Below are 12,541 nucleotides of genomic sequence, written 5' to 3' on the forward strand. Positions count from 1 at the left end.
TAAACATGCTGGAAAAAATGCACGAATCAATATCTTTGTCCGGTGGGGCCGGAACTGTGCCAAATATTTTAGTATTTTAAGCCATATGCATATCGCATCCCATGGCGAGAGTAGCTTCGATATCTTAAAATTCGCCATTAAATCACATGAAAAAAGCTTGGCAAAGTGACTCCCGTGCTCTAGACGGTCTAAACTTGGTCACGCTTCTTTCTCATTTTCCGGGCTCAGCTGATGTTCTTGCCTTACGCTACATGAGGTACAAATGAATAAAGAAACAACACAACGCACCGTTATTCCATCTTCTCCACTGGAACAAGCGCAGGGCCAGAAGATTCCTTCCCACTCTTTGTATTCTATGCTAATATGTACGCTCGCACAACGCTTCGTATGCATTGTAAATAGGATATGCTTGACACAACTTTACACGGGCAATAACACGTTGGATCATATAGACACGCTGTGAGATCAATGCCACAGTTCAACGCTCAACAGGTTGTAATTAGACGCACGCTCGCAGACTCAGTAACAATACCTTGCTTTACTTGGTGCGGTGCAGAGGTTCAGCTGCTCCATGTGCAATACGTCACAAACGAGGGCGACTGACAAACCTTTCGGCATTCGTCAACCGATACGAGGGCTACTCAAATATCGCTCCCTTCTGCTGCGTGTTAGGTATCATAAGGTGAACTAAATGACACACTAAAAAATAAAGCTAAGAGATGATTCAATGAGTGACGATAAGTACCAGTTTCCGGAAATTTGAACGAAATTCCATTGACATTCATTTAAAGGAGTGAGTCTGTCACTTAAATATGTGACTAGAAGTAACATCATATTAGATTAAAAGAACACCTTCATTAGTAACACCATGACTTTGTACAGATCACTGAAAACAAACAACACCTTACTAAACATTATTGATCAGTAATAACAACATAACTTGCCAAGCGCTCAATAACTTAAACCGTGGGGCCAGACTAGTGTTCGATTCACCCGTGATTGAATCGATTGTATTGAATCTAACAAAATTTGTTGAAGCAAAAAGGCTTTACGGTCAGGATTGTTTGATTCACAAGCCAAGACGAAATCAAAAGTATTGGAAATCAGGGTTAATTGAAAAATAAAAACGATTCATGGACTTTAAAAAATGTGGTGAGCGTAGTTTATTATCAACAAATGTTAAAACTACTGCCATGTGATGATGATTATGACAACAAAAAGAACACAACAAATATGTAGGTACTATACACTGATAACAAATATGTAGGTACTATCCCTGAATCAGGATAGCGATCAGGGATTAAAAAAATCTATCAGGGATTAAAAATATCTTATTGAAAAAAGAATCGTTCAATAACTCTTTGGCTGAATCAAACGTTAATCATTCCTTTTTTGTTTTGTTTTTGATTTTCTGAATCAAAAGGATTCGATTCACCAATTTTTTGAAGGAATTTAATGGTGATTGAATCGAGAAAAAAAATCAAATGAATCAATGACTAAATCAATCCAAAAAAGGTGAAACAATAACCAGTCTGCATGGGACCTTCAGTGTAGGGTCATGCTTTCCTCCAGCGTCTGAAAATAATTTGAATTTGTGTTTCAATTCGTGCAGGAAGAAACAACAAAATTTTGTTTTCGAAAACAGTTTGCTTTCATTTGCACAGCAACGCATGAGGGAAGGAAAACCGAAGTTATTTGAATTCAGAGACTTGTTGGGGAGTTGGTATTCTCCCACAGCGTTCATTACCACCTCTCTGAATCCGCCACTGCCAGCGCCTGCCCCACATGTTTTGACGTCACGGTGTCCGCCGCGGCACAGAGTCAGGGCCGCGCACAAACGACAAAGGACCCTGTTTGGGAAACAACACATGCACACACGCATACACACATACAAACGCCATCTCCGCACCGCCCTCAGACATGCAGACCGCACCTCAACCCGATATTTGGAGCTCACAACACCCGGCTGCGACAGGCTGTCAGTTCGCAGTTCGCGGTTCATTTGCATTAGTGCCATCTGGTGAGCGTTCGGGAAAGCTGTACTGTGGCGGTCGCTAACAGAGCGGCGCCGATAGCGAGCTCTGTGGAGCGGTGCGCGCCTGCGGAGGGCGGCGGCAGCTGGGAGCTCTCGGGTGTCTCCGACCTGGCGCGCTCTGTGGACGAGAAAGGACACGCGATATGGCGCTATCAAAGGTCGCACAGCGATACTCAGCAATCACAAAGAAAAAACGGGCAATTGTCCTACAAAAAAATCTAACCTAAGTCAGGTTATGCGCCGCCACTGCGCTTCGCCCCAGACAGTTAATGCTTCGGCAACGCTCTTAAATAGTGTCGACAATAGATTCATGTAAGTGCGTGCAACAAGCTTGCGCATATATGTACTCCTGTCTTTGATACATCATAGGTACTTCATTCGGCAGATCTCAAATCAACACAAAATATCGAATGCTATTCTCCGGTCCACTGGACCTCGAGCTGCGGTTTATCGTCGAAGGCACTTAACTGTATGACTCTTCAAACTCTCTGACACTTCCCAGTAGCGGCGGTCGAGCCGGGGCGGCGGTCAGCGCCTTTATCTGCCGACACGGGCCGGCTGCGGCGTTCCGCTTACCTGCACTATCGCGCGGACCATCCCGATTGTAGTGCTGCCGCTGCGGCCGGCGGTCGGCCGGCGCCGGCGGAGGCGGCCGCGGCGGCGTGGTCAGCGGCCGCTCGGCAGCCCGCGTGGCTGTCGGCACCGACACGGGACCCGTCACCCACAGCGCGACACTCCCACGCGGCTTCCGCGCGCCGGCGAGCAGGACTCGTCCCCTCTCCCGGCCCCTCCCGGTCTCCGGCACCGGGCCGATACCGATCCCGGCAGTCCGAGCTGCTGCTCAGCTATCCCTAGTCCCCGGAGATCGGCGCACCCTTCTCGGACCGGCCTGGGGAGCAGACGGCCCCTCCGACCTTTTCCCGTGGCCCTGCCCTGCACAGCGGAGAGGGCAGCTCTCCTTCCCATCCCGGCGGCGGAAGATGAACAGCACGATGGCCGGTGTCAGAGCTCCGTCATATTAATGGCCTGTTTAGCGGGCGACTGGCGACGGTCGCCGCGGTCGGCCTGCGGTCCCTCGGTGACAAACACCATCCATAATTGACACTGTTTTGTACGTCTGTCACTTGCACCTAACTACTTGTCTTCGTATCGATGCGCGTCGACTGACAAATGGAAAAATTATCGACACCCATCGCAGCGACATCCATCAATCTGCTCAGGAAATAGCTGTCGGCGTGCGTCGCCGGCCGCTCGTGGCTGGCTGCCGCCGTCGTCGGACTGGGGCCGGCACGCCGGGCTGGCCCTGGCTTCGGCCCGGTAAAGGTGGGGAGGAGACCTTCACTAAAGCTGCTCATTGCTCAGCGCACCCCAAATTTCAGTCAAAGATCCATTTGGATTCACACAATTTCTTTCATTTGCTCGCAATCAAATGAACAAAAAGTGTCAGTGGCACGTCACATTTATGCATTTGGAGTCAGTCGTGTGACAAATGCTATCAATTGCTTGCAACTACGATCATTGACCTATGGATAACACGAAATTTGGCATGACATTAATCGATTTTAGAATATTTCCCTTCCTCAAATGTCTCGGCGACGTGAGTCGTACAAACTTTTCGTCCATGATTCCCTCCGCCATAGCAACTTAGCAAAACCGGAATGCTGTGGATCCAAAAGCGACACCTCCACTCATCACCTACACCTACACAGTACACATACCCTTTACCTATGACCAATCGCGCCTCGCTGTCACGTTGATAGGCCACAACAGCTTCATCGGCACGCACACTCCCCGCCCACCGGGCTGACCATCAGTCACAGAGTACCATCATCGGCGCGCGCGCCGCCACTCGGACGACCAGCGCTCGTTATTTGCCCATTCGGAACGAGCGCGGCCATGATGACTGGACTTCTCATCACTTATCCGCAGCTGGGCCACTGTATGCGGCTCGACAGAGCTACTTTTCCGCGAAAGTGGGCGTTTTGTTTCCGAGTTTGAAGAGACGGAGTTCAAGTTTAAGACATTTGTCTTGCTTAGCGTAAGTGGTCAATGGGAGCAGTGGCATGAGTTATAAAACTGTTATATAAGTCTTTTAATTTGTATTTTCAGCACTATGCGTGTGCGCCGCTCTCGGCGCTACGTGCTGTCCATTCAGCCTGTGCTACGCTTTTGCTCCCTGATCAAAGCTCGGGCGCGGCGCCGAGCCGGTGTCAGCTGTCCGACCGCCTCTGTCGGTCTGGCGGTGTCTTCGGAGTGAGTCTCCTCTCTGGGTGCTCCTCTTCACCTCGTCCGGCGTCCAATCTCCATGTTCCATTTCACATACAGGCCGCGGCGCATTCGTCACCTGCCGACTTAATTAACGCGCCGGTGACGGTATCAAGCGCGGTATTGGTGTAGCTTCTTGCTCGACACGCTCCCCCGCGGCCGGCCGCCGTTATAAATGACGCTCCTAATGACAGGCTGCGGCACGGCCGAGCGGGCTCCTCGTGTCCCCCGCCCCCGCCCCCGCCCCCGCCCCCGCCCCGGGTGACGCGCCACCCACGGGCGCCCGTGCCCTGGGCGACTCAAATGACCGCCATATGACCCCCGTGACGAATGCTGCTACTTCAGATAGCGGCCGGTCAGATCAAACCAGAATGAGCCGGCATTGACGGCAATTTTACTATCAGATGACGTTGTTCTGGCGCACAGAGCATGCTTGCTGATCGATGGACTTTTTGGCACTTGATATATGGTTATCTATGAGCTGTCATAATATAACAAGCTGCGTGACTAAGTCGATAAAAACTGCGATTAGGTGGACGCACCTCAATATATCCCTGCTCATGAAATCAACTTTTTTTTTGTAAAATATAGCTTATATTTGGGTTGCATGAATTGGAACTGATAAAGCTCACGTATCCGAAGTTTTTCTTTCATTTTGAGCTTTGTCCACTTTTCACACCTTAATGAAACAGGCCTTTCGTATCTGCTGATTATTGTTCCAGTCACGGTCGATTTGGCAGAAACTACCGCCTCTTTTAACCTTATTCAATTAGTCTGCGTTCCTAGCCGTACGTCTCAATATCTCAACATCTCCAAAAATAGCGCCGCACTGTATTTACAATGGGCCCGTTGAGGTCCGTCGGCGGTTTGCCGGCCGGTAACGGATCGTCTCTAAACTGGCCGGCTAACGTAGCATCCCCACATGACCAGCTCTAACATCGCGCATCCCCGCCCTATCATTGGTAAATTATGGCGGCATATATTTCGCTACCCCATTCTGCGGGACGATTTTCCATCGCGGCAACTCCCTGGCCGATCCAGAATGCATACGGAATGAGGCGGGGAAAAACGGCGCCACTGGTGCGCGCGTAACTGCACCTCTGGGCGCGCGCGGTCCCCAGGGGCGCGGCCGCGCCGGCACCTCTCCAATATAATCGCCACACGACCGGCCGGCCGGCCACACTGCCGGCCGCCGCAGATGGAGAAAATAAATGTAGCAGTGCGAGAAATGAGGCAGCAAGCGGTAGATAGATGCGCCGGGAGATTTGCTCTCGGACGTGTCCGTCACGCGCGAGCCGCTCCCGGGGGAGGGGAACGGAGTCGCGGCAGCCGGACGCCGCGGCACACGGCCGCCCCGTGAGAGGGGAGCACCGGCAGGGCTCGGTGGGGAGGCGGGGGCCTGCCGAAGGGTGGTGGGCATAGACATTGGGGAATCCTCTGGGGAGGACAGGCAGACAGTCGAGGAAAATGGGGAGAAACGCATCATTGTGTGGGGTCATTGTCGCGAACGGTAAAGGGTCTTCTAAAACAACGCATTTTCGCACATGTGTTGTTGGACAACGCGATTGTTCTTGTTCACGTTCAGCACTTTGCATTGCAAAATAAATTTCATCCACAATAGATGTAATTACTAATTGTTTTGACATTGTTTTGTCATGACTTCAGATAAACTTGATCAACTTCGTGGAATAGAGTAGGCACACTGAACTTTTATGAGGCACCAACAACAATGAATCTACACTAACGAATGAATCTACACTAACAATGAATCTACTCAGCGCAAGTTAATGATACCATCTCGCAAACCAACACGAATACTCACCGTATACTCGTATCGTTTCCTCCGCTTCTCCGAAAGGGTTCTTGGAGACACATTTATATAGACCAAAGTCGGGCTCCGAAAGTCTTTCGATTGTCAGCGTCATTCTGTGGACAACCAAAATAAGAATTGATGTCCAACTTCCTCTCAATATGAAATGCAATCCATTCGTGCGATGATTAGGCGGCACATGCGTATACGAAGTGATGGGCAGTTCGATTCTTGGTGGTGAGACGAGTGTGCTATGCTTTATCTCAATCCGTTTGACAAACGCGTTCCAGCGCACGATCTGAGAGAGACGTTTGATTGGAAGATCGATGTTTCCCGATCGGCGAGCCGGTGGCCAGCTCTTCTGATGTTCTTACCACAGGACGTACCACTCAACTAATTTATCGGAGTGGTCCGCCGCTTTTGATGCTCTATAAAATGTGCAATTTGCCAGATTGAAATGCAATCCACTACAGACAGTTTTCGGGACACCCAAAGAAAACACTGTGCTTACAAATAAAGCGGCAGTTGCTGATGCTTTCAAAGGGAGGCATCCGCATCCTATTTGCATGCCTATGCTAAAATAATCCTAAAATACATCTCTGATTCCTTAGGTCGAATGTTAAGTAATGCAAGGCTAGAACCTCTGAAAATGCTTAAGGATTGTTAAGTAAACGGTTAAACGAAGTAATATTTAACATTGAACATTACTTGTAATAAGGTGGCGAAGTAGGTACTAAAATGAGCAGCATGATTGAATATCGTAGATGAATAACCGTATGCTCACTATCTTTCAACAATCCAAAATTAGCCTAATATGAATGAATATATTTCGGAAATGTTCCTTCTTCAGTTCAAAAGTTAACTATATAAGCCAAAGAAATGTACAAATTACCTGAAGAAGGAACGTTTCCGAAATACATTCATTCATATTAGGTTAATTTTGGATTGTTTAACCCTCGCCCGCACATGCCATTTTCCCATCCTAGAACGCACATGGGGGGGGGGGGGGTGGTTGCCACCCCCCCGCGCCATTTCGTTCCTGTTGGAGATAGAGCTTCGCGGTAAAGATAAAAAAGATTCTTTGGGAAGAGACGAATCCAATGATACCCAGTTTTACCTTCTCAGGTCAGTCATTGACCTTCCAGGTCAGGTCAAACTAAAAAATGTTGCTGTTTTGGGTCTCCGTTGGATATCAAGTGCGCTGCTTATCATATACCGATGATGATGCCATTTTCTAGTGCCAAGCCAGCTAGAACCTCTTTGTCACACTACCCGACCAGGTTTTTGCCGCTGAGGTTATTTCAGGTCAAGTTAGGTCAAGGTCAATGATATGTGTTTGTATGTCTGTGTGTGTCTGTGTGTATACTGATGTGTGCACCGATTGTTTATGTGTCCATATTGCATGAAATCATGATCTGAGAAGCTCTCAAAAATGCAGTCAAAAAACTTCACGAAAAGTAAATTTAGCTTGCCTAAAACGCAATTATTGTAGATGACCTAGGTTGACCATGAGCCTGACCTTGACATCTCTGTACATCGTCGAACAACATGTTCCATGATAGGTTGGAGGTAACATTGGCAAAAAAGGCCGAAATGAAGGTGTCAAAAGCTCACAAGGCCCATAGCCAACGCAAGAAGTTGAGAATTGGTCATTTGGGTCATGACATGACCTGAAAAAACAAGGTCATATCTCCGAAACCAAAAACCACAGAAACTTGAAATTTTCAGTGGACATCAAGAAAGGATAGAGGAGCAGCTATACCAAACATCAGGCTTCTAGCTCTAAAAATGTTAAGTGCAGAGCAGAAAGACTATGTGGGGGGGTGGCCCCCCCTGTCTATTTTGTATAACACTTTTCTCCACGATGCCGTGCAATGCATTCATATAACTTCGAATGTCAGTATTCAGTATTGAACATTAAATTACTTCGATATCACTGCCTGTTCTACCCGCTATGGAATATCTCAAGTGACAACCCCTATGTGCGGGCGAGGGTTAAAGATAACTAGTGAGCATACGGTTTTTCTTCTACGATATTAAACATTACTTTGTGAATTGATCCACGCAAAGCTGACCTTCAAGAATAATGCTATCATTGCGCTCGATATTTTCAATTGACTGACTTGTTCACGCATCCTTTCAGCTGTCGATATGACATCTGATGACGTGACATCAACAGCAGCCTGATGTTCGCTCTCTGTTCGCTCTGTCTACCGACTCGGTGAGTGTTGCAACAGAGCCACGTCTGTCTCCGCTCACCCACGTCTGTCTCCCGCTCAACTATCCATCCTCTGTTCACCCATCCCACGGGATCTTTCCTCCCCTCCGGCGCGCCACTCCGGGTCCGGACGGCACCTCGGCGGTCCGCGAGACCGACCGGCTCGTCACTCACGTGGTCCGGAAGCCGTTGACAATTTCCTCAATGTGGTGCGTCCTGGCGGCGTTGTGCAGCAGGATCTTGTCCTCGTGCTCCCAGTAGTGCATGGCGTTGGGCGCCGCCTCGGCGTGGCATACCATCCGCACGGAGGAGCCCACCGGCGCGCCCAGCAGCTGCGTCTCCACCCGGATCGACGGCGGAACTGGCGGAACGGGGGAGGGGTTGGCTTTGGTAACTGGGCTTGGGGTTTGGGTGGTATTTTGTGCATCATCAGAGTAAAGGAAAGTGGGCGAGCCGTGAGACCGAGACGCATCACAATAATTTTACCGCCTTTGTTCTTCGATATCTTTATACAAAGAAAAAAATCTACATGAATTTGAGCTACAAAACTTTTGAAAAAGTAAAGGACAAGTAAGTAGGCAAAGTGCGATCACCCAAATGCATGATTGGCTGGCTTTAGGTTACAAATGGAGTGGCTACTCACATTTCACCTTGAGTGTGATCATCTTGCTGGGCGACGGGGGCACGCCGTTGTTGGCGATGCAGAGGTAGGCGCCCATGGCCTTCCTGGAGACGTGCTTCAGCTCCAGACTGGAGCTGTTGTGCCTCAGCACTGCCGGCGGAGCGGAGAGGGAGGGAGCTGTCAGTCCGTCAGTCTCGGCCGCCCAAAAACCGCCCCCGTCTCCCCACCACGGCGGCTGCCATTAGTGGCCGGTCAGAGAGTGGTCGGTCGGGGTGGCGGCTCGACTGTAAGCCCGGCGTCAAACGGCACAGTGGGTCCAGTTAGGGCCACCAGAGAGCGTCAAAGGAGACTCGGGTAGGAAGACCAGCATGAGACAAAATGACGCCAAAGGATGCAGACGGAAGGGTCAGCGTCTGTCGAATGAAATTCGGTACGGAGTTCGGCCAGAACTGCCCAGCAGTGGGTGTATTTTAGGCTCCTCAAACGAGACAATACATATTCTACAATCTAAATGAAGCAAGCACTAAGGTATTTTTTTTGTAAGGAAGAACAAGCGATAATTGTACCTTCCACTTTGAATCTGATCCTTGAATTTTTGTCGTCTGCGCTTGCTAACCTCAACAAAATGTTAAACATTGTATAACATTTTTTTTTGTACGATGCTGTGCAATGCCGTAATACAACTTAAAAAGTCAATCCTGAACGTTAAATTATTTCGATTATCACTGCCTGTTCTACTCACTATGAAATATCTCAAGTGACAACTGACTCCATCTCCACTCATCTCGCGACGTGTCGCCGTTGGACAGTGTCGTAGCGCGCCTGAGAGCGGTAGCGCAGCGGGGCAGGATGTGTGCGATCGGTTCGGACAGACCGGGAAATGGTATTAAGACACACAGCCGATCTGTGCTCATATCCGGCAGCTAAACGACGCCGAACCGCCGCCGCTTCGGCCCGCCAGGAAACGCCCTAATTTCCGCTCAATTCCCAACTGGTTCACCAAAACTGTTACATGGCTTTCAACGTCAACTGAGTGACATAGTGCGCTTTGGTGTTTTATGAAAGGGATGAATGGCGATGCTCGTATGATCATTCGTCTGTGAATGTTAGAACAGGTCAGCGTGCAATGGGGAAATTAGCCATACTGTGTTGAAATTTTACTCGGATATGCAGACATCCTGTACTGATCACTGCAAAACAGACCAGTACTGAGCACCTGTATCTAATTGATTATTTATTTCTCTTGAAACGACAGAAAAAGCCATCCCAAAGTTGCTTGCAGAACTTCATCGGCTGGCATTCTATACATACTTCTGTGGCACAAAACATCTCAATTTGACTTTCAGACATTCAGCGCGTCCTACCGTGAACATCGGTCCCCGGCTCACCCGGCGCGGTGACTTTCCGTTTTCATGCTCACTTACACAGATGTAAAGCCGAGACATTATCGGCGGAGCGAACACAATGGATTTGACAGAGCACGTGTTAACTTGCCAACTTCTTAAACTGGCCGCGCTATTAGAATCAATTTGGAAGCTGCAGCCGGGCTAGTTAGACTGGGAAAAAGCCGTCGGGTCGCGGCGTTATTGCGTGCCGAGCTGGCAGTAAAATGTTTACCCGCGCGGCCGGCCTGCCGTTTGGCCAGCGTTCGAGCCGTCCCGGCCGTTTCGGACCGGGGGAGACAGAGCCGCGCTCGGCCCGCACCCACAACTCGACACGGCTGCGTCCCATCGGCCGCAGGAAACAGCTCGGCGGACGGAGCGGAGCAGCGCGCCAGTGGCCGACTGCCTCCCCAGCAGCCATTAAACAAGATTAACAGCGTCTAATGTGACTGTTTTGAAGAGCTTCTGGTGCGGACCACAACAGCGGCTGTCGGCAGAGAGCGCCGGCGTCGAATCTCTCAATTTCACACCGCCTCCCGCGCCGCTGATTGAATCTCAAACTGCCGTGCTCGGTGTCTTCGCATCAACTGAGAACTTGCCAGCTGAGAAATGATGTGACTTTTTGTACCACAACGGAGCGGTGGAATGACAACAATTGTGAATTACATCAGGTAAATAAACCCTCTTAAGTGCTCAGCCTTCTGAAACAATTTATCAATTTTTCTAGCACTCTCTCTCTCCTCAACCCTGGTACCTGGGCACATCCTCCCGTCCCTGTCGTCATCTGGCCTGTTGACGTATAGATAAGTCGGTTATCCTCCAAGTCTTCTCTTGGCCTGTTGACGTATAGATAAGTGTTATCCTCCATGTCCTCACCTGGCCTGTTGACATAGATGGGTCGGTTATCCTCCCTGTCCCTGGCCTGTTGACGTATAGATAAGTCGGTTTTCCTCCATGTCCTCACCTGGCCTGTTGACGTAGATGGGTCGGTTGTCCTCCCTGTCCTCACCTGGCCTGTTGACGTAGATAAGTCGGTTGTCCTCCCTGTCCTCACCTGGCCTGTTGACGTAGATGGGTCGGTTGTCCTCCCTGTCCTCACCTGGCCTGTTGACGTAGATGGGTCGGTTGTCCTCCATGTCCTCACCTGGCCTGTTGACGTAGATGGGTCGGTTGTCCTCCATGTCCTCACCTGGCCTGTTGACGTAGATGGGTCGGTTGTCCTCCATGTCCTCACCTGGCCTGTTGACGTAGATGGGTCGGTTGTCCTCCCTGTCCTCACCTGGCCTGTTGACGTAGATAAGTCGGTTGTCCTCCCTGTCCTCACCTGGCCTGTTGACGTAGATGGGTCGGTTGTCCTCCATGTCCTCACCTGGCCTGTTGACGTAGATGGGTCGGTTGTCCTCCATGTCCTCACCTGGCCTGTTGACGTAGATGGGTCGGTTGTCCTCCCTGTCCTCACCTGGCCTGTTGACGTAGATGGGTCGGTTGTCCTCCATGTCCTCACCTGGCCTGTTGACGTAGATGGGTCGGTTGTCCTCCATGTCCTCACCTGGCCTGTTGACGTAGATGGGTCGGTTGTCCTCCCTGTCCTCACCTGGCCTGTTGACGTAGATAAGTCGGTTGTCCTCCCTGTCCTCACCTGGCCTGTTGACGTAGATGGGTCGGTTGTCCTCCATGTCCTCACCTGGCCTGTTGACGTAGATGGGTCGGTTGTCCTCCATGTCCTCACCTGGCCTGTTGACGTAGATGGGTCGGTTGTCCTCCCTGTCCTCACCTGGCCTGTTGACGTAGATGGGTCGGTTGTCCTCCATGTCCTCACCTGACCTGTTGACGTAGATGGGTCGGTTGTCCTCCATGTCCTCACCTGGCCTGTTGACGTAGATGGGTCGGTTGTCCTCCCTGTCCTCACCTGGCCTGTTGACGTAGATGGGTCGGTTGTCCTCCCTGTCCTCACCTGGCCTGTTGACGTAGATGGGTCGGTTGTCCTCTCGCCGCCAGGAGATGGCCGGCGCCGGCTGACCCTCGGCGTGACAGGTCAGTCGCACGCTCTTGCCCTCGTGCACGGTCACCTCAGAAGGACTGCTACGGTTGTCCACGATTATAGGCGGTACTGGAAAACACGCGGTAAAACACCGATGAGCGGCTGAGCTTATTGGGGTTTATCGGTTGTTGAAGGCTATTGGCTATTGCTGAAATTGTAATCATATTT

General features: G+C 50.3%; 1 protein-coding gene across 1 annotated transcript in view; it reads right to left on the reverse strand.

Moving 5' to 3' along the window:
* Positions 1-332: 332 nt before the first annotated feature.
* Positions 333-12,541, reverse strand: part of LOC122380144 (lachesin-like) — a 33,648-nt gene continuing 21,439 nt past the window's right edge. The window contains exons 4-9 of the mRNA XM_043362999.1: positions 12,287-12,442; positions 8,972-9,100; positions 8,503-8,689; positions 6,123-6,226; positions 2,612-2,728; positions 333-2,153 (exon numbers count right to left, since the gene is read on the reverse strand). Coding sequence (XP_043218934.1) covers positions 2,008-2,153; positions 2,612-2,728; positions 6,123-6,226; positions 8,503-8,689; positions 8,972-9,100; positions 12,287-12,442 — 839 coding nt within the window. The 3' untranslated portion in view covers positions 333-2,007. The remainder of the gene's footprint in view (positions 2,154-2,611; positions 2,729-6,122; positions 6,227-8,502; positions 8,690-8,971; positions 9,101-12,286; positions 12,443-12,541) is intronic.

Source organism: Amphibalanus amphitrite, unplaced genomic scaffold (assembly GCF_019059575.1).
Source record: "Amphibalanus amphitrite isolate SeventyFive unplaced genomic scaffold, NRLGWU_Aamphi_draft 000009F_arrow, whole genome shotgun sequence".
Lineage (NCBI taxonomy): Eukaryota > Metazoa > Arthropoda > Thecostraca > Balanomorpha > Balanidae > Amphibalanus > Amphibalanus amphitrite.